This window comes from Callithrix jacchus, chromosome 12 (assembly GCF_049354715.1).
Source record: "Callithrix jacchus isolate 240 chromosome 12, calJac240_pri, whole genome shotgun sequence".
Classification (NCBI taxonomy): domain Eukaryota; kingdom Metazoa; phylum Chordata; class Mammalia; order Primates; family Cebidae; genus Callithrix; species Callithrix jacchus.
Genome location: NC_133513.1, coordinates 7,169,105 through 7,195,400, shown reverse-complemented (window position 1 = coordinate 7,195,400; position 26,296 = coordinate 7,169,105). Strand labels below are relative to the sequence as shown.

The 26,296-nt window shown below is 49.0% G+C and overlaps 1 protein-coding gene across 10 annotated transcripts; it reads left to right on the top strand.

The window, feature by feature from the left end:
• Positions 1–1,622: 1,622 nt before the first annotated feature.
• On the top strand, positions 1,623–24,738 carry C12H16orf89 (chromosome 12 C16orf89 homolog). Of its 10 annotated transcripts, none has more exons than XM_078344599.1 (9): positions 1,623–1,923; positions 7,521–7,670; positions 8,964–9,096; positions 10,988–11,105; positions 12,327–12,462; positions 12,725–12,811; positions 13,151–13,255; positions 21,243–21,329; positions 24,388–24,738. In XM_078344599.1, the coding sequence occupies exons 1-9, from the start codon at positions 1,716–1,718 to the stop codon at positions 24,516–24,518; spliced, it is 1,155 nt and encodes a 384-aa protein (XP_078200725.1). In that variant the 5' UTR covers positions 1,623–1,715; the 3' UTR covers positions 24,519–24,738. The 10 variants fall into 10 exon arrangements, with proteins under 10 accessions (XP_078200725.1, XP_078200724.1, XP_078200726.1 ...); XM_078344598.1 differs by having other exon boundaries at positions 8,964–9,114; XM_078344600.1 differs by lacking the exon at positions 24,388–24,738 and adding an exon at positions 24,104–24,266 and having other exon boundaries at positions 8,964–9,114.
• Positions 24,739–26,296: the final 1,558 nt, after the last annotated feature.

Sequence of the window (26,296 nt, the reverse complement as noted above, 5' to 3'; positions counted from 1 at the left end):
CTCTCTAGCTTTCTTGCCCTTCTGCCTTCCACCGTGGGTTCATACAGCAAGAACACCCCCACCAGATGCAGTCCCTTGTCTTCCCAGCCTCCAGAACTATGTATGAGCTAAAGGAGTTTGTTTTCCTTGTAAATTACTCAGTCTCAAGTATTCTGTTGTGGTAGCTCAAACCCAAGACACTGCCCAGTATAGCAGCTACATGTGACTATAAAGCACTTGAAATGTGGATAGTCTGAAATGAAATTGCTGGGCCTGGCATGGTGGCTTATGCCTGTAGTCCCAGCTACTTGGGACACTGAGCCAGGAGACTCCGTGAGCCCAGGAGCTCGAGACGACAATGAACTATGATCACGCCACTGCACTCCAGCCTGGGAAACAGAATGAGACCCTGTCTCTTAAAAATAAAATAATAAAATAAATGTGAATGTAAACCACTCATCAATTTCAAAGACTTAGTATGAGAAAAATAAATCATTTCTTATTGATTATAGATGTGATTATAATATTTCACATGTTGGGTCTGATAAAACATTGTTCAAATTGACTTCACCTGCTTATTGCCACGTTCTTAAATGTAGATACTAGGACATTTTGCAATGTGCACGTGGCTCACCTTTGTAGCTCCAATTCTATTTCAATTGGACGGTGCCCCTCTGAGGAAGTTTACCTCAGTTCAATGCAGATGTGCCCAAACGAGTTTCCTTCCAATTTATTTAAAACAAAGGCTGGGTGTGGTGGCTCATGCCTGTAATCCCAGCACTTTGGGAGCCTGAGGAGGGTGGATCACTTGAGCCCAGTAGTTCAAGTCCAGCCTGGGCAACATAGTGAAACCCTGTCTCTATAAAAAATATAAAAATTGACTTGGCGCAGTGGCTCACACCTGTAATCCCAGCACTTTGGGAGGCCGAGGCAGGCAGACCACAAGGTCAGGAGTTTGAGACCATCCTAGCCAACATGGTGAAACCTCATCTCTACTGAAAACACAAACATTAGCCAGGCCTGCTGGTGGGTGCCTGTAATCCCAGCTATTCAGGAGGCTGAGGCAGGAGAATCGCTTGAACCCGGGAAGCAGCGTTTGCAGTGAGCCAAGACCTCACCATTGCACTCCAGCCAGGGTGACAGAGTGAGACTCCGTCTCAAAAAAAAAAAAAAAAACAAAACAAAAATTAGCCAAGCATGGTGGCATATGCCTGTAGTCCCAGCTATTCAGGAGGCTGAGGCGGGAGGATCTATTAAGCCCAGGAAGTCAAGGCTGCAGTGAGCTGTAATTAAACCACTCTGCTCCAGCCTGGGCAAGAGAATGAGACCCTATTTCAAAAAACAAAGAAAGAAAAAAAGTTTTTTTGTTTTCAGAGCTTTTGGATTTCTGAATTGAATTGCAATTGCTAGATCAAAGATCTAGCCTGTGAGCCTGCAGAATCAGAGCCAAGAAGGACAGGGTGGCCACCCCTCTTCCCAGCATAACAGGGACAGCAGGCTCTATGCCCAGAACTGGCCTACCCCCCGCTGCCTCCCCGTCATCCCCCTGCAGCCAGCCTTCCCAGATCCCTTTGAACCAGCCACCCCAGGCTTCTTGGCAGCCCTGCCAGGCCACTTATCTTCAGGTCTGCCAGGGGAGGTGGGGAGGAGGCTGGAGGAGATCGTGCAGAGGCGGTCTGGGCTGGGACAGAACTTGGGGTGCTGAGCCTGTGACCAGCTGTGAGCAGAACCCAGCCATGGCCAGCCCGGGGCTGCTGCTCCTGCTCTTACTGACGGCCCTGCCACTGCTGTGGTCCTCCTCGCTACCAGGACTGGACACTGCTGAAGCTAAGGCCACCATCGCGGGCCTGATCTTGTCTGCGCTGGAGAGAGCCACCGTCTTCCTAGAGCAGAGGCTGCCCGAAATCAACCTGGATGGCATTGTAGGGGTCCGAGTGCTGGAAGGTGAGTGAGCCCCCGTTCCCCTGGCTGGATACTAGGAAGCTAACTCTCAGCTTTGTCCTCCGCCCTGCTCTGTACGCCTGAGACTTGGCAGCCTTCTGGCCCCAGAATAATCTGCCTTAACCATAGGAGAGAGGAAGGGAAGCTGGGGGCTGGCTTTTCCTGGGGGCTATGGCCCAGCTCTTATGAAAATTTTTAGAAGTAGGAAAGATTTAAAGGCAACATGGGGAAGGATATGGAAATTATCATTTTCTAAGAAGGAAGTGATCCATTTGACAGCCCCTCCTGACACACTACAAACAAGGGGAGTAGAGAGAGTGCCCCATAGATATTTGTGGGAGGGTCCCTCCACATGAGTGAGGTTGCTGTGGACAAAACTGACGGTCCTCAAGATCGGGTTCCAACCCCGCTTCCTCCACTTCCATCCAAAGCTTCCTGAAGGCTCAAGTGTTTATTTAGCTTTCAGCGATATAAGATCCCCAGGAAGGGGGCTGGAGACAGGCCAAGGCAAACACACACATGCATACATCTCACACACGCACATCACACACACAAGCATGCATGCACACACATACACACACAGGCACATCACACACACACAAGCATGCATGCAGAGATGTACACACAAACATCACACACAAACACACATGCGTGCACATACATCACATACGCAAGCATACATGGATGCATGCACATCACACACACAAGCACACATGCACGCATGCACACATGCACACACACACACACACACCATGAGTTGCTGTGGGTCCCTCCTTGCAGGCCACCCTGAGCAAAGTGACAAAGACCCCGGGTTTGGTATCAGCAGGGGCTCTGGGCTGGCCCCGGCTCCCAGGCCAGGCAGTGGGCATTGCCCCACATCACCCTGTTTGTGTTATCAGAGTAGTTTTCCACCTGGCCAGGACTCACAAATGGCAGGAGAGGCACTGGAATAGTTTGCTTCCTCGCAGCCACATGTCCCCACCAAGTGTCCTCTCCCCACCCCTCGTCCCCCAAGTGGCATCCTGGAGAGCCCCAAGATCATGTTCCCTCCCCTCCTGGCCAGGACTAGGGTGAGGCCAGAGATATACCCAGGGTCCCCTTCATTTAACCCAGCCCTGTCTCATAGCTCCTCTAGAAATTCGTCAGCAGCATCATTTCCCAGACTGGAGTGCAGTGGCACCATCATAGTTCACTGTAGCCTCCAACCGCTGGCTCAAGTGATCCTCCCACCTCAGCCTTCCGAGTAGCTAGGATTACAGGCATGCGTCACCACACCTAGCTAATTTTTAAAGTTTTTTTGTAGAGATAGAGTCTTGCTATGTTGCCCAGGCTGATCTCAAATTTCTGCCCTCAAGCAATCCTCCTGCCGTGGCTTCCCAAAGTGCTGAGATTAGAGGGGTGAGGCACTGTGCCCAACCTAGTGTCTGTAATGGAGGAAGGGGCCCACCAAGGCCGAGATGTGGCCTTGCAAATTGGGTTCTCCCTGGGCACCTGCCATGGGTAATTGACCGAACAGCTTGGAGAGGAGTGATTTGTTTTCCTCGTTCAGTGGGAAACTGAGGCAGAAAGAGTTCAATAGCCTCCTGACGCCTCACAGTGGATGCCTGGTGGGGTGGGTCTAGACAAACCGAGACAGTTACCCGAGTCTCTTGAGGGCGAGTGGCATCGCACTGACTCGCGTCCAGCCCCCTTGCCAAGCACAGTAGTGGGTGTGCAGCAGGTGCAGCATTCATAGAGCCAAGGGACAGAATCTTGTCATCAGGGGAGGTGGCTTCCACAGGAGCAGCTGCTTTCTGGGGCGCATGTGACAGTTAAAGCTTCAGCTCACTAAGTATCTGCTCCACGTGGGCACAACCCAGGTGCATTGTATCTGCTCCACGTGGGCACAACCCAGGTGCATTGTATCTGCTCCACGTGGGCACAACCCAGGTGCATTGCATCTGCTCCACGTGGGCACAACCCAGGTGCGTTGCATGGGTACCTCAATGCCTTCTCCCCGTCATCCCTGAGGTTACACCCATTATTATTATCCTCTTTTATCAATGAAGGGAGGGGGTTCTCTTAATCATGACTGAGTAGCATTCACTGGGAAAACCGCACCACCCTGGCCTCAGACCAGGGTCCCCTCTCCTTGCAGCCACAGTGAGCCCAGCTTCTCCACCCACGCCCTGTTCCACAGCCACTGTCCCTTCCCCTTGCAGTAGTCTTGCTGCATAACAGATTCCCCAGGAATTCAGCCGCCTAACACAACCACGACAGTGAACTCTGACTAAAAGAGAGCAAAGGCAGTGCCAGTGCCTAGAACAGGGCTTCGGAACCAGTCTGCCGGGTTCGAATCCTGGATCTCCCCCAACTGGCTGCATGGCACGGAGTTATCTGCTCTGGTGGAGTTTGGGTTTCCTCATCCTTCAACCGCAGCTGGCGATGGTGGATGGGAGTATCACGTGATTGTGCACATATATCACATGAGATTATGTGTCTATGTCATCTGAGCAGTGGGGCTCAGTGCTTGTCAGCCATTACCGTTTCCATTTAACCAAGCATTGAGCGCCCTCAACTGACGGCAGCGGCCTCCTGTCTGTCTCTCTCTAAACAATGAGCTCTCCGTGGGTAGGGTCGAAGTCCCATTGCAGTGGTCCCGAACCTTTTTGACACCAGGGACTGGTTTTGTAAAAGGCAATTTTTCCATTGACCTAGGTAGAGGGGAGGGTTTCGGGATGATTCAAGTACATGACATTTATGGTGCACTTTATTTTTTTATTTTTAATTTTTATTTATTTATTTTGAGACAGTCTCGCTCTGTCACCCAGGCCCCAGTGCAGGCGCCACCTCAGCTCACTGCAACCTCCAGCTCTGGGTTCAAGCGATTCTCCTGCTCAGCCTCCCAAGTAGCTGGGACTACAGGTGCCCGCCACCACACCCAGCTAATTTTTGTATTTTTGGTAGAGACGGGGTTTTTCCATGTTGGCCAGGCTGGGTCTTGAACTCCTGGCCTCAGGAGATCTGCCTGCCTTGGCCTCCCAAAGGGCTGGGATTACATTCATGAGACACCATGCCCAGCCCACTTTATGTTTATTGTTATTACATTAAAATATATTATTATACAACCCGCCTAGAGGCCACTGCCCTACAGGGTTGTGGGGTGTCCCCTATTGCTGTGTTGAAGCACTGGATCCAAGAAATAAAGAGACAGGACACAGAAAGACTGGAAAAGAAAGACAGCTGGGCTCGGGGGGGCCACGCCACCTACGAGCGGAGACAGTCAAGGCCCCGAACGTCCAGAATCATCTGTGTTTATTAAGTACAAGGTAGGGGGAAGGGTCATGAGTGAGGTCATCTATAGGCTTAGTGACAGGGCGTACATAATCACATGAGTAGCAAGTGAGGGGGCCACCCCATTAGGTCACCTAGAGAGGTGGGCCATGCATAGTAGGGGGCTGTGCCATGCGCAGTAGTAGAGGGTCGTGTAAAAAAGGGGGTCCACCCCCATTAGCCCACTGAGGCAAGGAGGCGAGCTGTGTGCAACAATTGCCGTGAGCAACACTTCTTACCTGGGGGCAGGAGACGTCAAAGGACTCCTACAGAAGGGTGCTGTAAACCAGTGCAGTGGGAGCTGACAGTGTGCCCTTCTCTGAGACATCTCATAGGAGAAAGATTTGAGCCAGCACAGTAGCGAGAAAAGCTGACAGCGGACAGCCGCCATGGCGCGATTACACCAGAGGGGTTCTCCTCCCTCGGTTGTTCGCGGGATCTCAGGCCTGAGGCCTACTTTCCATAAGAACTAGATGCAAGGTACTGCCAACCCCTTTTCAGGGGGAATAACTCTCACTCCAAGCCGGCCATGCAGCGGGTACTGAGCGCTGCCGTCTAGGCTCTGACCTGCCATACAGCGTGTGCCCTTTCAGGCAGGGGCGCTACCGCCTGGGTCTTCGGTTCTTGTCCTGGCCTGGCTGTTTTCCCATGTACTGCTTCTGCTCTGTGACTGCTCTAGGCATTCCTCCTACTACAAACTACTATATGGTTATATAGAAGGATGATGTAAATCAGCACTAAATGTGTCAGTACAGCTCCGACTATAATCCGTTACATGATTATATAGAAAGATTATATGGAACTAAGTATGATTACATAGATTATATATATAAGCTAGATATAAGTAAGCAGTAAGTTGTACTTCAGGCACTAATTGTACCTGGGGTCTGCCCAGCTCTCCTTCCTCAGCGCCCATGTGGGGTTTACCCACACTCGCCATGATATAGAATCAGTGGAAACCCTGAGATTATTTTCCAACAACTAGATAATCCCATCTAGGGGGATGGGAGACAATGGCAGATCACTAGACATTACATCCTCATAAGGTGTGTGCAACCTAGATCCCTCGAATGGCAGTTCACAATAGGGTTCGCACCCCTGTGAAAATCTCACCAGAAGCTGATCTGACAGGAGGCAGAGCTCAGGCGGTAACTACAGTGAGTGACGGGAGTGGCTGTAAATTACAGACTCACCCACTACTTGCCTCTTGCTGTGCGGCCCCAGTCATAACAAGCCTAGACCCGTGCTGGACTGAGCGCTGGGGACCCCTGTCCTGTTGGACTCCGTAGACCCAGTGCAGTCACAGGAGGAGACACTCTGACATACTGGGGACTCCCAAGGCTGTACTTCTCCCCTTCGGGTTTGCCCACAGAGGGGGCTGAGCAGAGGGGGGCGTGCAGCATCCTTCTTCCCTTAGCCCATCCTCCCTAACAAGGCTCCTACCTGACGGCAGCTGCCCTACCTCATCCCTCGCCCTCATAGCCCTGCATGGACGCTCTGGGTCCTGTCTCCCCAATCAATTTCTGGCCACCTCTGGATCTTCACATTCTCTCCCACCGCATCAAAGCCACTGCTAGCCCCCAGGGTACACCTGTGGGAATGAGAAGAAGGTACTTCCTTCCTGAAGTCACCCGACAGCCATCTTCTGGGAAATTGTCTTCCTATGTATACAAACCCATGATCTGAATGTGTGCTGCCATTTCACCTGTACACAGTGGTTCTCCGCCCTGCAACCTGAGTCCTTCCCTCATTATTCCTCATGCACGGCAGACCCCAAGTCTCCTTAATGCATAGTAATGGCTGACCTTTACTGAGTGCTTACTCTACGCTATGAAAAAGACTAAGTCCGCTCCGCACGTTCGCTCACTGTATCCTCGTAACCCCCTCCAAGAAGTAAGGGACTATCATTATCCCCGCTTTGCAGATGAAGAAAGTGAGATGGAGAGAAATTAAATTACTTTCTCTGGTCATCCAATAAGAAAGTATCTGAGTTAAGGATTCGAGGATTTGGACCCCAAGTATCAAGGATTGGAACCCAGGCCCGACTCCAGAAACCAAGCTCTCAGCCACTCCCTTCTACCACTCTGACACCCATTCTCATTGCCCAGATCACCCCGTTCTGGCCTCATTTCCAGTCAGCTCAGCAAATCTTTCCCCGCTGTGTGCTGGAGGAGGCAAAGAGGCTCCCAGGAAGCATGAGACCTCAGAGGATTTTTTTTTCCTCTCCCAAAGCAAAAAAAAAGGACCAACTCCAAATAGTAGAATGAATGCACTCTGATCCCTTCCAGAGCAGCTAACAAGTGTTCAGGAGAAGTGGGCCCAGGAGCCCCTGCTGCAGCCACTGAGCCTGCGAGTGGGGGCGCTGAGGGAGAAGCTGGAGGCTGCCATCCAGAGATCCCTCCTCTACCTCAAGCTGAGTGACCCCAAGTACCTAAGAGGTGAGCACCCACAGGGGTGTCCTACTCCTTCTGGAATGCCAACTCTGGGGATATTGACTTTAATAACCCAGCATGTGCTCTCCCCAGGCAAGGCTGGGCTGGGACAGTCCTGTCTGCCTAGCAAGCCACAGACGAGACCTGGGGTCATGCTTGACTTCAGAGTCTGATGGCCTCTCCCACCCACACAGAGGGGTGCAGAGTAGGCAGGGTGTCTTCTCTCACACATTCAGCACATGCCCGTGCTTGAGGTCCTGGTCCTAGACCAGAGCAGAGGGGCTGGGTGGGGCTGGGCGGGGCTGGGCAGGGCTGGGCTACCCCAGAGGGAAGAGTGTCTGAAAGGCCATCTGACCCTTTGCACAGCAAACAGTAGTGTCCTCTATCACCAAATTATTTTCATACATTTCATTAAATGTCAGAATAAATTCTAGGTTCAAGTGATTCCCCTGCCTCAGCCTCTCAGTAGCCAGGACTACAGGCATGTGCCACCATACCAGGCTAATTTTTATATTTTTAGTAGAGATGGGGTTTCAATACATTGGCCAGGCTGGTCTCCAACTCCTGATCTCAAGTTATCTGCCCACCTCAGCCTCCCAAAGGCTGAAACACAATCTCTACTAAAAATACAAAAAAAAAAAAAAAATTAGTGGGGCATGTTGGCATGAGCCTGTAGTCCCAGCTACTTGGGAGGCTGAGGCAGCAGAATCACCTGAACCTGGGAGGTGGAGGTTGCAGTGAGCCGAGATCGCTCCACTGCACTCTAGACTAGGTGACATAGCCAGACTGTGTCTCAAAAAAAAAAAGAGCTGATCATAGCTCACTGCATTCTCCAACTTCTAGGCTCAAGCAATCTTCCCTCCTCAGCTGGGACTCCAGTTGCACACCACCATACCTGGCTACATTTTTTATCTTTGTAGAGACAGTCTTGCTATGTTGTCTGGGCTGGTCTTGAACTCTGGACCTCAAGCAACCTTCCTTCCTCAGCCTCCCCAAGTGCTGGGATGACAGGTGTGAGTCCTGAGCCTGGGAAACTAACCCTTATCTGGAGCTTCCACGGGATGCAGTGGGTTTAGTCAAAGCTGTCCCAACATTGTTCTAATGATTAGGGGGAAAAGGGTTTTATAAGCAAAAGGAGCTTTCTTGAGTTTTTCAAACCCAATCTGGGACCAGCAGACAGGGCTCAGAGCCCAGTGGGAAGAGTTGCAGGAGTGGGTGGGGGCGCTAGGGTGGGTGGCCCACTGCTCCTGGGTCGCCCCCACACCGAACCCAGCCTCACCTACCTATCCTCTCTGCCAGAGTTCCTGCCGACCCTGCAGCCCGGGTTTTGGAAGCTCCCACATGCCTGGACCCACACCAATGCCTCCTTGGTCTACCCCAAGTTCGAGCCCCAGGACTCATTCTCGGAGGAGAGCAGCGACATGTGCCTGGTGCAGCTGCTGGGAACTGGGTGGGCCCCAAACTTGCCCCATTTCCTGGAAATACAAACACACTCCACTGGTCCTGTCCCACTCGTTCTTCTCCAAGCCCCCAGGGCTGAAGCCAAGGCTTTGTGCACGGCCGGGTGCAGTCCCCTGAAGCTGCCGGGCACTGCCCTCTCCCACTCGAGTCGGGTCCCCCTTGCTCCAGCCGCCCACTGGTCTCCCATGCCACAGCGGGTCTTCCAGCAGCCATGGCTGAACACACCACCTCCAGGTCCACAGACAAAGCCCGAGTTCCTCTCTGCCCTTCCAAGTCCCTGGCCCCCTAGGGCCACTTTCCAGACTCTCCAAGGCTCCCCCCACCCACCCACCAGGCCTCAGGAAGTCTGCCCTACCTCCAAACCCCATCCTACCTCTGACCCCAGCACACAGCAGACCTCCTGCGAGGGCCTCTCTGGCACCTTGTACAGTCACAGATGCAATTTGCATTTGGACTGTGGGCCTGTCCCCATCCCCAGTGAGGTTGCAGGTCCGGGAAGGCAGGACCGAGCCTAGCTGGGCTCCTCATTTTATCGGGGTGCTGGGTGGGCCTGGAGCAAGGCCCCAGGGCAGCCCTGGGTGCAGGTGCCTGTGGACAAACTGGGCAGCAGGTGCCCAGGACGCATCCTCTCAGCTTCCTTCAGAGCAATGCTTGGGCCAGGACACAGCTGGGCTCACGGAGAGCTTGGCCCCAGCCAGGGCCCCTGCTTTTTTTTTTTTTTTTTTTTTTTTTTTTTTTGAGAAGGCGTCTTGTTCTGTCGCCAGGCTGGAGTGTAGTGGGGAGATCTCGGCCCACTGCAACCTCCACCTCCCAGGTTCAAGTGATTCTCCTACCTCAGCCTCCCAAGTAGCTGAGACTACAGGCACCAGCCACCACGCCTGGCTAATTTTTGTAGTTTTAATAGACACGTGGTTTTACCATGTCGGCCAGGATGGTCTAGATCTTTTGACCTTGTGATCCACCCACCTCAGCCTCCCAAAATGCTGGGATTACAGGCATGAGCCATCTCACCCAGCCAAATATATATATATATATATATTTCTAAACAGAATCTCACTCTATTGTCCAGGCTGGAGTGCTGTGATGTGTTGCTTGTTGGCTCACTGCAATCTCGACCTCCCAGGCTCAAGCGATTCTCCTGCCTCATCCTGGGATTACAGACGTGTGCCACCACGCCCAGCTAATTTTTGTATTTGTATTTTATTTTTATTTATTTATTTTGAGATGGAGTCTCACTCTGTCTCCCAAGCTAGAGTGCAGCAGTGAGATCTCAGCTCACAGCAACCTCTGCCTCCGGGGTTCAAGTGATTCTCCTACCTCAGCCTCCTGAGTAGGTGGGATTACAGGTGCATACCACCACGCCCGGCTTATTTATGTGTGTTTAGTAGAGACAGGGTTTCACCATGTTGGCCAGGCAGGTCTCGAACTCCTGACCTCAGATGACCTGCCTGCCCCGGACTCCCAAAGAGCTAGAATTCCAGGCGCGAGCCACCGTGGCTGCCCAGTGCAGGAGAAATAAGCATGTTGGACCCAGCTTCCAAGTGGTTTGGATTCAAGTACCCACTGTTGAGGGCTGGAAAAGATGTGATTTGGGGGCCCCACGGAGCAGTAGGACGTTTCAGTTTGGTGGATTCCTCAAGCCCAGGATAGCTCTAGCATCATGTCCCCTGTGCTAGGGCAGCCAGATGTAGCAAATCAAGATGCAGGACAGCTGTATTTTCTCTGGCAACCCCATGCCCCGCTGGGTGTCTGGAATCTACCAGGAGTTCCAACAGCTACAAATAGGGGCCACATCATCACCTGGGAAGACTCAGGGCGGGTCAGCGCTCCGTCTGTAACAGCTTGGAACCACTTTCCCCCAGGATGGACAGCAGCCAGCCCTGTGGCCTCTCGGACCTCTGCAGGAGCCTCATGACCAAGCCCGGCTGCTCAGGCTACTGCCTGTCCCACCAACTGCTCTTCTTCCTCTGGGCCAGAATGGTGAGTGCCCAGGGAACCCCACCAGGCCAGGGAAAGGGGAAGGAGAAAGGAAAAGGGGCGGCCGGGCGCAGTGGCTCACGCCTATAACCCCAGCAATTTGGGAGGCCAAGGCGGGTGGATTACTTGAGGCCAGGAGTTCAAGCCTGGTCAACACAGTGAAAGCACTTCGCTACTAAAAATAAAAATAAATAAATTAGCAGGACATGGTAGCACGCACCTGCAATCTCAGCTACTAGGGAAGGCTGAGGCAGGAGAATCGCTGGAACCCGGGAGACGGAGGTTGCGGTGAGCCGAGATCATACCACTACTTTATATATATATTTAAATAAAGATAACCCTACCTTTCTGCATAAAATATATACATATATATTTTAAAATGTGATTCAGTGTCCAGAAATTCTTAGCTGAGGAGGCACTCTCTGTTTTTATTCAACAGAATTTTCTAATTATTATTTCTTTGCAAGCTGTGACAGACCAGTATTTTTGTAAATACAAGAAGAACCATATTGCAAGGGAATTCTTTTGATCATTAGCTTCAACAGGTAGAAAGTCACTCTGACCACCACAACGGAAGTGTCTAAAGCCTGCTGTCAACTCCTGTTCTTCTCACCCAGCATGGGGAGTGGCCAGCCAGGTTCTTGGTGCACACTTTAAGTAGCACTGAAGCTGCCCATGGGGTCACTGTCCGTTGTAGATTGCATTGCCCCCCTACCTGCTCAATCGTTCATAGAGCACCTCCTAGTGGCACAGGCTTCACATTGGGTCCTGAAAATACAAAAATTAGTCAGGTGTGGTGGTGGCATGCACCTGTAGCCCTAGCTGATTGGGAGGCTGAAGCAGGAGAATTGCTTGAACCCAGGAGGTGGAGATTGCGATGAGCTGAGATGGCACCACTGCACTTTAGCCTGGGCAACAGAGCAAGACTCTGTCTCAAAAAAAAAGAAAAAAAACTCTTGAGGCTCTGAAAGATGACTTTAGCAAACCAAGATCACACAGCTCCTCAGTGGCAGAGCTGAATCTTGAACCCAGTTTTCTCTGATGATGGAGCCCCAGCTGGCTGGGGGTATGCATGGGGAAGAAATCCTGCAGAAAGGAGAAGAAGACCTGCCCTAAACAGCCCCTTGCAAGACTGTCTCAGATCTGCAAGACCTTCCCATAACAGGGCGTGCATTTGTCATCTGTAGCACTGAGTGCCTTGTCTTTGGGTGTTTGTCTCCCCAGAGAGGATGCACACAGGGGCTGTTCCAGCAGAGCCAGGACTACATCAGCCTCTTCTGTGCCAACATGATGGACTTGAACCGCAGAGCTGAGGCCATCGGATATGCATACCCAACCCGGGACATCTTCATGGAAAACAGTATGGCCAGCATTCTGCCCCTGGGACAGAGAAGCAGGGTGTCCCCCCCACCAACACACACACACACACACACACACACACACACACACACACACACGTAGTTACCAGATTAGGCAAGTAAAAATACAGAGTGCTCAGTAAAATTTGAACTTCAGATATACAGTGAATCCATTTTTAGTATAAGTTTATCCCAGATATTGCATGGAATATACTTACACTAAAAAATTATATTCATTGTTTATTGAAAACTCAAATGTTACAGGGCATCCTGTATTTTACCTGCCACTGTGTGACAGCTTCCTGCCCCCAAAGGCTGCCCCAGTGATGGAGCTCTACACAGATGGACCAGGTAACTGTCAGGTGCACCCACAAAGCCTTATGGATGAGACAGAAAGGGAGCGCTTGGGTGGCTGCTCGCTGGCTGGAGTGTCTAAACCCCTCTACTGACCCTGATTTTGGAGCAGCCCTGACCAAGGCCCCCAGTAGGAGGCGGGACACAAGCCTGGGAGCCCCTAGTTGCTCAGGAAAAGGCTGGAACTACCTTCTTCCAGGCCCTGCATTGAATGCTCACCTCTTGGTGCTACCTAACCCAGGCAGATGGAGGCAGCTGACACCATGGCAGCCCTGGGGAGTGGGAGGAGGTGGGCCTGGGGGGCAGGCCTGCAGAGGGCCCCATCTTTACTTTCAGTCATGTTCTGTGGAATGGGCGGCTTCTACGACTTCTACAAGCTCCAGTGGCTGGACGCCATTCTCAGGTGGCAGAAACAGCGGGAAGGTTGCTTCGGGAAGCCTGGTGAGCTGCACTGCCACCCTGGCTAAGAGTGGGGGCAGTGGGGGCTGTGGGGGCAGGGCTGAGTTTCTAGGCCAGGTGTGGAAACAATGCATTGGTGTTAAGGATGCTGAGAGATATGTAACCTGCAGGTGCATGCACACACACAGAGACACGTGCACACACAGGTAGAAATGAGCTCAGAGTTTTGGAAGCCAAAATGTGGCAAGACAGGAGGCCATTCTGTTGGAAGGAGTTGGCCCCTTCACCTGCATTAGCAAGCCCATTTGTATTGCACTCTTTTATGCTGCAGATAAAGACAAACCCTAGACTGGCTAATCTATAAAGCAAAGAGGTTTAATGGCCTCACAGTTCCACGTGGCTGGGGAGGCCTCACAGTTCTGGTGGAAGGCGAAAGGCATGTCTTACACAGCAGACAAGAGAGAATGAGAGCCAGGCAGAAAGGGAAACCCCTGATAAAACTGTCATTTCAGCTGGGAGTGGTGGCTCACACCTGTAATCCCAGCACTCTGAGAGGCCGAGTCAGGCAGATCACAAGGTCAGGAGATCAAGACCATCCTGGCTAATATGGCAAAACCCCGCCTCTACTAAAATACAAAAAATTAGCCAGGTGTGGTGGCGTGTGCCTGTAGTCCCAGTTACTCAGGAGGCTGAGGCAGGAGAATCACTTGAACCCAGGAGGTGGAGGTGGCAGTGAGGTGAGATCACACCACTGCACTCCAGCCTGGGTGACAGAGTGAGACTTCATTTCAAAAAAAAAAAAAAAACTTTCAGATCTTGTGAGACTTATTCACAAGAACCATATGGGAGAAACGGCCCCCATGATTCAATTACCTCCCACGAGGTCCCTCCCACAGCACGTGGGAATTATGGGAGCTGTAATTCAAGATGAAATTTGGGTGGAGACACAGCCAAACCCTATCACTGTTCATATAGCAAGTGCATATTGAGCACCTGCTAATGTGCCAGACACCATCTAGGCTCTAGGGAAAACCAGAACCTGGAGGAAAAGGAACGTAAATCACCTGAACGAACTGAGAAGTGAAGTAATTGCCAGTTCTGATAAAAGCTATAAAGCAGACCACAGGGTTAGGGAACAAAGAACACCAGGGAAGTTTCTCCAGGTAGCTGGTCAGGAAAGACTACGTGGGAGGAGGTGGCGTAGCAGAGGGTAGAGGCAGAGGATTCGGCCACTTCCTAGCCGTGTGACACCTGACAGCTGGTCCCTTTGGAATAAGCCACTTCACCCCTCTGAGCCTCGATGTCCCCATCTGCAAATAAACGAGCATAATCATAACCCCCCTTCCTGAGCTGCAGGGAGAGTAGACATGATACATTTGAAGCCGCACAGCCTGTGCCAGGTGCAGGACAGCTCCCAGGAAATGCTATTGTCCCCATTACAAGCTTGGGATGCTCCAAGAAGCAGAAGCGTTTGAAATAAAATGGTCCGTTTTTAAAACAGAGTTTAGGCCAGGTGCAGTGGCTCACACCTGTAATCACCTCAGGAGGACAAGGCAGGCAGATCACAAGGTTAGGACACCAAGACCATCCTGGCTAACACAGTGAAACCCCGTCTCTACTAAAAGTACACAAAATTAGCCAGGCATGGTGGCACACGCCTGTAGTCCCAGCTACTCGGAAGGTGGAGGCAGGAGAATCGCTTGAAACTGGGAGGTGGAGGTTGCAGTGAGCCGAGATCGTGCCATTGCATTCCAGTCTCTGCAGCTGAGTGAGACTCCGTCTCAAAAAAAGAAAACCCCACCAAGTTTATACCATGAAGAATCTTAGGCCCCCACATGTGCAGCGTCGGCAGGTTGGGGATGGGGCTGTGGAACTTGCCTTTTTTGGCTTTATTATTATTCTCAATAGACACATAATAATTGTACATATTCATAGGGTACAGTGTGATATTTCGAAACATGTATGTGTATAATATGTAATGAGCAAATGCATCGCCTCCAACATCTGTCATTTCTTTGTGTTGGGAACATTCCAAATTTGCTCTTCCGGCTTTTTGAAAATGTACAATAGGCTCACACCTTATAATCCCAGCACTCTGGGAGGCCAAGGCAGGTGGACAGTTTGAGCTGGAGCTCAAGAATTAGAAACCAGCCTGGTCAATAGGCAAAACCCCATCTCTACGAAAAATATAAAAAAAAAAAAAATGAGCTGGGTGTGGTGACACACATCTATGATCCAAGCTACTTTGGGAGCCTCAGGTGGGAGAATCACTTGAGCCCAGCAGGAGGTGGAGGCTGCAGTGAGCCATGACTGCCCCACCGACCACTGGACTTCAGTCAGGGTGACAGACACTGTCTCGAAAAAAAAAAAAACGTGCAACAAATTGTTGTTAATTGCAGTCACCCTATAGTGCTATGGAACAGTAGCACTTAGTCCACCTTCGGGCAATACTAGTGCATCCCTTAACTAACCTCTGGTTATCTCCTCTCCCCCATACCCTTCCCCACCTCTAGTAAACACTATTCAACATTCTACTTCTTTTTTTTTTTTTTTTTTTTAAGATGGAGTTTTGCCCTTGTTACCCAGGCTGGAGTGTAATGGTGCGATGTCGGCTCACCGCAACCTCCGCCTCCTGGGTTCAGGCAGTTCTCCTGCCTCAGCCTCCTACTTCTTTTTTTTTTCAGAGATGGAGTTTCACTCTGTCAGCCAGGCTGGAGTGCAGGGGTATGATCTCGGCTCACTGCAACGTCTGCCTCCCAGGTTCAAGCGATTCTCCTGCCTCAGCTTCCCAAGTAGCTGGGATTACACACTCCCACCACCACGCCCAGTTAATTTTTGTATTTTTAGTAGAGACGGGGGTTTCACCATGTTGGCCAGGCTGGTCTCGAACTCCTGACCTTGTGAGCCACCCGCCTTGCCCTCCCAAAGTGCTGGGATTACACGCGTGAGCCACCGCACCTGGTCTCAACACTCCACTTCTATGAGATTAACTGTTTTAGCCTCCACATATGTGTAAGGACATGCAATATTTATCTTTTCATGCCTGGCTTACTTCCATTAACATAATGTCCTCCAGGTTCCTTGATGTTGCTGTGAATGAAAGAGTTTGGTTATTTATATGGCTAAATAGTATTCCATTGGGCCTGTATACCACGTTTTCTCTCTCCGTTCATCTGCTGATAGACTCTCACGTTGCTACATCTTGGCTACTGTGAACAGTGGTGCAGTAAACCTGGTGATGCATATGTCTCTTCAGCACACGGATTTCCTTTCCTTTGGATAAATACCCAGTGATGGGGTTGCTGGATCATAGGATAGTTCTGTTTTTAGTTTTTTGAGAAATCTCCATACTGTTTTCTATAATATTTGCACTAATTTACCTTCCCATCAAGAGTGTGTAAGAGTTTTCCTTTCTCTACATGTTTGCCAGAATCTGTTAATTTTTTTTGTCTTTTTTTCTTCTTCTTTTGAGACTAGGTCTCACTCTGTCACCCAGACTGGAGTGCAGTGACATGATCTCAGATCACTGCAATGTCTGTCTCCCAGGTTCAAGAGATTCTCAGCCTCAGCCTCCCTCGTAGCTGAGACAACAGCAGGGAGCCACCAATACCTGGCTAACTTTTGTATTTCCTGTAGAGACAGGGTTTTGCCGTGTTGTCCAGGCTGATCCTGAACTCCTGAGCCCAAAGCAATCTACCAGATTTACCAGGCTCAGCCTCCTAAAGTGCTGGGATTAGAGGCGTGAGCCATTTTTTGTCTTTTTGATAGTAGCCATTTTAACAGGTGTGAGATAGATGCTATCTCATTATGGTTTGATTTGCATTTCCTGGATGATTAGGGATGGTGAACATTTTTCATAGACCTGTTGGCCATTCGTACACCTTCTTTTGAGAGATGCCTATGCAGCTCATTTTCCATTTTGTTTTTAATTATTTTTCGGGGTTTTTTTTTTTTTAATTTTTTTTGAGACAGAGTTTTGCCCTTATTGTCCAGGCTGGAGTGCAATGGCGCTATCTCGGCTCACTGCAACCTCCACCTCCTGGGTTCAAGCAATTCTGCCTCAGCCTCTTGAGTAGCTGGGATTACAGGTGCCCACCACCACGCCTGGCTAATTTTTGTATTTTCAGTAGAGACAGGGTTTCTCCATGTTGGCCAAACTGGACTGGAGCTCCTGGCCTCCAGTGACCTGCTCACCTGGCCTCTGAAAGTCCCAGGATTATCGGCGTGAGCTGCCACACGTGGCCATGTTTTGTTTACTATAGCTTTGAAGTGTATTTTGAAGTCCAGTAACGTGATGCCTCCCGCTTTGTTCTTTATTCTTAGGATTGCATTGGCTATCTGGGGTCTTTTGTGGTTCTATACAAATTTTAGAATTTTTTTTTTCTGTTTCTGTGAAGAATGTCGTTGGCATTTTGATTCAATCTGTAGATTAGTTCTGGCAGTATGGATATTTTCACAATGTTAACTCTTCCAATCCATAAACATGGAATGTCTTTCCATTTGTGTGTGTGTGTTCTCTTTAGTTTCTTTCATCGGTATCCTTTACAGCTTTCCTTGTAGAGATCTTTCACCTCCTTGGTTACATTTATTCCTGTGTATTTTGTTTTTAGCTCTTATAAATAGGATTGCATTCTTCATTTCTTTTTCTGCTAGTTTACTGTAGGTGTATAGAAATGCTACTGGGTTTTTGTTTTTGTTTTTTTATTTTGTATACTGCAACTTTGCTGAATTCATTTATCATGTTCTAAGAAGTTTTTTTGGTGGAGATTTTAGGGTTTCCTGCCTATCAGATCATGTCATCTGCAAGCAGGCACAATTTGACTTCCCCCTTTTTCATTTGGATGTCGTTTTTTTGTTTATCTTGCTTAATTGCTCTGGCTGGGACTTTTAGTACTATGTTGAATAAAAATGATGGAAGTAGGCACTCTTGCTCCAGTCTTAGAAGAAAGGCTTTCAACTTTTCCTCATTCAGTATAATGTTGGCTCTGGGTTTGTCATATATGACCTCTGTTATATTGAGGTACGTTTCTTCTACATTTAACATGTTGAGAGTTTTTATCATGAAGGGAAGTTAAGTTTCATGAAACGCTTTTTCTGCACCTGTTAAGATGATTATATGATTTTGTCTTTCATTCTATTGGTATAATGTATCATTTATTAATTTGCATATGTTGAACCATCCTTGCATCCCTGTAATAAAGCCTGCTTTCTCATGATGAATGATTTTTTTTTAATCCAAAACATTCGTTTACTTACTACAAGTGGTCAGAGTAGGAAAGCCTTGAATGATTTTTAATGTGTTGCTGGGTGTGGTTTGGTAGTATTTTGTTAAGGATTTTTGCATCTAGGTTCATCAGGAAAATTGGCCTATACTTTTTTTTTGGTTGTGGTGTCCTTGTCAGCATTACCTTTGGGTAATGCTGAACTTGTAAAACGAGTTTGGAAAGTTTTTCTCCTCTTCAGTTTTCTGGAAGAGACTGAAAAGAATTGGTATTTGTTCTTTAAATATTTGGTAAAATTAAGCAGTAAAGCTGTTAGGTCCTGGGTTTTTTGTTTCTTGGAGACTTTTTTTTTTTTTTTTTTTTTGAGACAGAGTTTTGCTCTTGTTACCCAGGCTGGAGTGCAAATGGCTCAGTCTTGGCTCACCGCAACCTCCACCTCCTGGGTTCAAGCAATTCTCCTGCCTCAGTCTCCCGAGTAGCTGGGACTACAGGCACACGCCACCATGCCCAGCTAACTTTTGTATTTTTAGTAGAGACGGGGTTTCGCCATGTTGACCAGGATGGTCTCGATCTCTTGACCTTGTGATCCACCTGCCTCGGCCTCCCAAAGTGCTGGATTATAGGCGTGAGCCACTGCACCCGGCGTCTTGGAGACTTTTTATTACACATTCAATCTCATTACGTCATTACTGGTAATCAGTCTGTTCAGGTTTTCTGTTACTTCTTGGTTCAATCTTGGTATGTTGTGTGTGTCCAGGAATTTATCCATTTCCGGTAGGTTTTCAAATTGCTTGTTTACAATAGTCTCTAACGGTCATTTGTATTTCAGTGGTATCAGTTGTAATATTTTCTTTTTCTTCATGATTTTATTTGAGTCTTTTCTCTTTTTGTCTTAATCTAGCTAATAACGTATCTTTTTTAAAAACCAACTTTTTGTTTCATTGTCTTTTATATTGTTTCTTTAGTCTCGATTTTATTTATTTCTCCTCTGATGTTTACAATTTCTTTCCTTCTAATTTCAGGCTTGATTTGGTCTCGCTTTTCTAGTTCCTTGAGATGTATTGTTAGTTCACTATTTGAAATCTTTCTGCTTTTTTTATGGCATTTTTTGATGTAAACGCCCCTCTTAATGCCACTTTTGCTATATCCCGTGGGTTTGGCATATTGTGTTTCTAGTTTCATTTGTGTTAAGAAATTATTAAATGTTCTTAATTTCTTCACCTGCCCATTGGTCACTCAGGAACATGTTGCTTAATTTCCCTGTATTTGTACGATTTTGGAGGGTCCTCTTGTTACTGATTTCTAGTTTCATTCCATTGTAGTCAGGAAGATAACCGCTATGATTTAAATTATTTTAAATTTGTTGAGACTTGTTTTTTGGCCTAACATATGGTCCATTTTGGAGACCGTTCGATGTGCTGATGAGAAGAATATATATTCTGCAGGAGTTAGATAAAATGTTCTGTAAATGTCTGTTAGATTCATTTGGTCTCTAGTGCAGTTTAAATTCAGTGTTTCTTTGTTGAGTTTCTGTTAGATGATCTGTTCAATGCCGACAGCAAGGTGTTGATGTCCCCAGGTATTATCGTATTGGGGTCTGTCTTCCCTTTATATCTAATAACATTTGCTTTGGTTCTCCAGTGTTTCATGCATATATTTTTAGAATTGTTATGTCCTCTTGCTAAATTAGTTCCTTTATCATTATATAATGACTTTGTCTCTTTTTACAGTCTTTGACTTAAAGTGCATTTTATCTAAGTATAGCTACTCCTTCTCCCTTCTGGTTTTCATTTATGTGGAAGATCTTTTCTCACCCTTTCACTTTCATTCCATATGTGTCTTTACCAGTGAAGCAACTTTCTTGTAGGCAGCATATAGCTGGGTCATGTTTTTTCATTCATTCAGCCAGTCTATATATCTTTAAAGTGGGAATGTAATCAATTTGCATGCAAGACTATTATTGGTATGTGAGGACTCACTCCTGTCGTTTCATTCATTGTTTTCTGGTTATCTTCTATATCCTTTGATTTTTTTCTTCCTTTCTTACTGTTACCATTGCCGTTTGGTGCTTTTCTCTAGCGATAGTTTCGCATCTTTTCTCCTTCTCCTTTCTCTTTCTCCTCTACCAGCAACTTTTATACTTTCTCATGTTTCCATGATAATGATTATTGTCTTCTTCTTTTCAGATGTAGGACTCCCTTGAGCACTTCTTGTAAAGCCAGTCTAGTGGTGATAAATCCCCTCCGTTTTTGCTTATCTTGGAGGGACTTACTTTTGTTTTTGTTTTTGTTTTTGAGACAGAGTTTCGCTCTTGTTACCCAGGCTGGAGTGCAATGGCTCGATCTCGGCTCACCGCAACCTCCGCTTCCTGGGTTCAGGCAATTCTCCTGCCTTAGCCTCCTGAGTAGCTGGGATTACAGGCACACGCCACCATGCCTAGCTAATTTTGTATTTTTAGGAGAGACAGGGTTTCTCCAAGTTGGTCAGGCTGGTCTCGAACTCCTGACATCAGGTGATCTGCCCACCTCAGCCTCCCAAAGTGCTGGGATTACAGGCTGTAAAACTTTTTTTTAAAATTTAGCTGGACATGGTGGTTCATGCCTGTAGTCCCAGCAATTTGTTAGGCTAAGGCAGGAAGGATTGTGTGTGCCCAGGAGTTTGAGGCTGCAGTGAGCTATAATTGTGCCACTGCACCCAGCCTGGCCAACAGAATGAGACCCTGTCTCTAAAATAAAGAAGCAAAAAGAAATAAAAATGTAAAAAAATAAAATTTATCTTGAGAAGTTCAACTTTTGCTCTTTTCCCAGATGCTGAAAATGAAGAATTATCAAAAGCTATTCTTTATCAGCAGCATTTTTTGAGGAGAGTGAAGAGGCGAGAAAAACAATTTACAGGTAATGAAAATACCCAAGGGAGTTTCTTGACATGAAACTGAGATATCCGGCCGGGTGCGGTGGCTCATGCCTATAATCCCAGCACTTTGGGAGGCCGAGGCGGGTGGATCATGAGGTCAAGAGATCGAGACCATCCTGGTCAACATGGTGAAACCCCGTCTCTACTAAAAATACAAAAATTAGCTGGGCGTGGTGGCATGCGCCTGTAGTCCCAGCTACTCGGGAGGCTGAGGCAGGAAAATTGCTTGAACCCAAGAGGCGGAGGTTGCGGCGAGCTGAGATCACGCCATTGCACTCCAGCCTGGGTAACAAGAGCGAAACTCTGTCTCAAAAAAAAAAAAAAGAAAAGAAACTGAGATATCCTAGCAAGACAAAGACCTGTGTTTATTCTTTGCTATGGACAAACGGCACCTGGCCTCGCCAAAGGGGCACTAATCAGAGGGTCCTTGTGTTTGGGAGTTGGAAGGGAGGCTGGGGGTCCCCAATGGCCTCTGCTGAGAAAGTGGGGAGACAGCCTGGGCAACATGGCAAAACCCTGTCTCTACTAAAAGCACAAACCTTAGCTGGGCATGGTGGTGCACACTTGTATTCCCAGCTACTCAGGAGGCTGAGGCATGAAAATTACTTGAACCCAGGAGGCAGAGGCTACAGTGAGCTGCGATCACACCAATGCACTCCAGCCTGGGTGACGAAATGAGACTCTGTATCATAAATAATAATAAAAAAAATCAATAACTGCAGGAAAAGCAGGAAGGGATATAGAATAGCCAGCTCATAGATTAGATGTCCAGCACATGTGGGTGTCTGGTTCCCATGACTAAGCATCTCTCGATCAGCCCCACTGTGGCCTCATCATCCACCTACAGGAGGAGCGAGGAATGAAAGCAGAATCCAATCAGTCAATTTTGTAGCTGCCACCAAAGGTCATGCAGGCGAAGGGAGAGAAGTTCTCAGAAGACTTCCAGAGCCCCCTGCCCCGGCTAGGCCCTCCTGACACAGAGGAAGCTGGGGCTGCCTATGGCTGGGGTGGTCAGGACCTGCTGTGTACTACCTGGTCAGCTGCCTGTCCCCAGAGCCAGACAGCCCAACATGAGGACTGTCCTAGGGACTGGAGCAGAAGCTGCAGAAATTCCAGCATCCCAGGCCTTTCGTGGGGCCCCTCCAGGTTGACCAGCAGCCTAGAAAACTGCTGGGGAGTGATGTGCTTACGCTTGTACTTATGATGCATGTCCCCAGAGCAAGAGGCAGCTGGCGCAGAGACCAGTAGCACAGGGTTTGAGGTCAGGCTGTGTGGGTTCAAATCCCGCTTCTGCCTCTTACTTGCTTTGAAAGTCACACAACCAGGCTGGGCGTGGTGGCTCATGCCTGTAATCCCAGCATTTTGGGAGGCCGACGCAGGTGGATCAACTGAGGTCAGGAGTTCAAGACCACCCTGGCTAATACGGTAAAACGCCATCTGTACTAAAAATACAAAAATTAGCCGAGTGTGGTGGTGCACGCCTGTAGTCCCAGCTACTCAGGAGGCTGAGACAGAAGAATCACTTGAACCCAGGAGGCAGAGGTTGCAGTAAGCCAAGATTGCATCACTGCACTCCAGACTGAGTGACAGAGCAAGACTCCATCATCTGTAAAATGGGCACCAAACTGTCGGGGCTAATAACTGATCATTGTGCAAAGCCCTCCCCATGGAATTTTCCATAGAGTAGCCACCGAGAGGCAGGAACTGCCAGGGTTAGTCATTCACACCTTGAAATCTGCATTCTCCCTTCCTTCAAGGGAACTGACTGGGGTCCCCTCCCCTTCTCAAAGTCTCCGGGTAGTGGGGAAAGAATTCCTGGCTCCCTCCCACGAGCAGATAGACGGTAAGACTAAAGGCATGCTGCCCACTTTGAGTTCAGAGAATAACTACGGCCGGGCGCGGTGGCTCACGCCCGTAATCCCAGCACTTTGGGAGGCCGAGGCGGGTGGATCACGAGGTCAAGGGATCGAGACCATCCTGGTCAACATGGTGAAACCCCGTCTCTACTAAAAATACAAAAAAATTAGCTGGGCACGGCGGTGTGCGCCTGTAATCCCAGCTACTCAGGAGGCTGAGGCAGGAGAATTGCCTGAACCCAGCAGGCGGAGGTTGCGGTGAGCTGAGATCGCGCCATTGCAGTCCAGCCTGGGTAACAAGAATGAAACTCTGTCTCAAAACACAAACAAACAAACAAAAAAACAAACAAACAACTACATCTGAGGGTTATTATCTCAGGCAAGTGCTTAGGCCTGAGATGCTGACTCCATGAGGCAGGAGGTCACATGGGACTAGAAAGACCAGAGGCAGCTAAGAGGAAGCCACTGAGGTCAAGAAATGAGCTGGGGAGTTACCAGGGCCAGGGGGCTCAGCTCAGCTTCCCAAGCCTCAGTTTCCCCATCTTGGATGAGACAGGATGCCAGCGCATGTGGTTTACTGAGGTAGGTAAGTCAGGTAAGCAGACTAACCCACGCAGGAGCTAGGCAGGATGCACTCTCAGGCCAGCCCCCTGCAGGGGGGATGCCTTGGAGCATAAATTGCACAGCAGAGTCATCCGCCTAGGACAAGGTGGCCAGGCTTTTTTATCCCTATATTGGTAAGTTATTTGGAAAGGACATACCTCCCAGAGAAGGGAGCCCTTAGCAGCTGGTGGAAAGGGACTCGGCCCAGCAAAGGGGGCCTAAGGGAACATCAAAGCACTCACACAGCGTCTTGCAAATTGCCTGGAATTATATCTGAAAAGCATTTTTTTTTTTAGATGGAGTCTCGCTCTGTCACACAGGCTGGAGTGCAATGGTGCGATCTCAGCTCACCGCAACCGGCTAATTTTTGTATTTTCTAGTAGAGATGGGGTTTCACCATGTTGCTCAGGCTGGTCTCGAACTCCTGATCTCAAGTGATCTGCCATCCTCAGCCTCCCAAAGTGCTGGGATTACAGGCGTGAGCTACTGCACCTGGCTGAACAGCACTTTCAATGGAACTGTGTTGAATAAAGGGCCAAGGTGCTTGCCACCCGGCACTCACAAGGGCCTCTCTCCCTAGATGGCTGTTCCTCCCACAACACAGCCACAGCAGTGGCAGCCCTGGGTGGCTTCCTCTACATCCTGGCTGAATACCCCCCAGCAAACAGAGAGCTGCACCCATCTACACCGTCACCACCAAGCAGCCGCTGACACAGGTGGTTCCATGTCTGTTGCCTGGAGGAACAGACCCCTTTAGTCCTCCTCCCTTTGGCCCTGGAGGGCCTGGGTCACATCCAGGGAAGGATGCATCTGGAGGATAAGTAAAGCCACCCCGACGTCCCAGCTTGGGTTGTTTAGAAGCCTCAGTAAGCAGGTGGGGGCCGGGAGGGACCCGGGTGTGAGCAGATGAATAAAATTAGACTGCAGCTGACTCAGAATGGAGTCTTGTTTCTCGGCCTTGAAGACAGTCTTGGACGACCTCTCGGTCTTTGTTCAACTCTCCAATTCCACTCAACACATTCTTTTTTCTTTTCTTCTCTTCTCTTTTTTTTTTTTAATTAATCGATGAGGTCACTCTGTCATCCAGGCTCATTGCAGCCTCGAACCTCTGGGCTCAAGCAATTCTCCCATCTCACCTCCTGAGTAGCTGCGACTACAGGCATGTGCCCCCACGCCAAGAAATTTTTTAATTTCTTTTTTTTTTTTTTTTTTGAGACAGAATTTCGTTCTTGTTACCCAGGCTGGAGTGCAATGGCGCGATCTCAGCTCACCGCAACCTCCGCCTCCTGGGTTCAGGCAATTCTCCTGCCTCAGCCTCCTGAGTAGCTGGGATTACAGGCACACGCCACCGTGCCTAGCTAATTTTTTGTATTTTTAGTAGAAATGGGGTTTCACCATGTTGACCAGGATGGTCTCGATCTGTTGACCTCGTGATCCACCCGCCTTGGCCTCCCAAAGTGCTGGGATTACAGGCTTGAGCCACCGCGCCCGGCCTTAATTTCTTTGTAGAGATGGAGTTTCACTCTGTGGACCTGGCTGGTCTTGAACTCCCGGCCTCAAGCAGTCCTCTTGCTTTGTCCTCCCAAAGTGCTGGGATTACAGGCATGAGCCACTGCACCCAGCCACAGATTCTAAAGAGCCCCATAAACTGGTATCTTCAAGACTATTTATTCAGGTGTCAAATATCATATCTTTCCCAGTGGGAGAAGGAAGGGTCTCTGGAAAGAATAGTTCAGGTCATGAGTTAGAACTCAAGAGATGACCGTGAAAGGCAACACACACTGCTTTTTATATCCTGAGCACGGAACTCTGCCACATGCTTACATGCCATCATACGGCCATCTGTCATTTTACAAAACGCAGTATAGCATAGCGGCTGATGGTGAGGTTCTGTGGCCAGGCTGCCTAAACTCAAGTCCCAGCTGTCTGTGACCTTGAACAAAGTCACCAACTTCTCTGGGACTCGGTTTTCTCATCAGTAAAATTGGGAAAATAATAAACCCTACCTTGGTCAGGCACAGTGGCTCCCTCCTGCAATCCCAGCACTTTGGAAGGCTGAGGCGGGAGGATTGCTTGAACCCAGGAGCTGGAAACCATCCTGGGCAACATAACGAGACACTCCCACCATGCACCCTCACTGGGATAGTAGTCCCAGCTACCCAGGAGGCTGAGGTGGGAGGATCCTTTGATCCAGGAGGAGCCCAGGAGTTCAAGGCTGCAGTGGGCTACGATTTCGCCACTGCACTCCAGCCTGGGCAACAGAGTGGGAGTCTCAAAAAAAAAAAGGAGGGGGGAATCAGGCACAGTGGCTCATGCCTGTAATCCCAGCACTTTGGGAGGGCGAGGCGGGTGGATCACAAGGTCAGGAGTTCAAGACCAGCCTGGCCAACATGGTGAAACCCTGTCTCTACGAAAAATGATTAGCCAGGCGTGGTGGCATGCACCTGTAATCCCAGCTACTCGAGAGGCTGAGGCAGAGAATTGCTTAA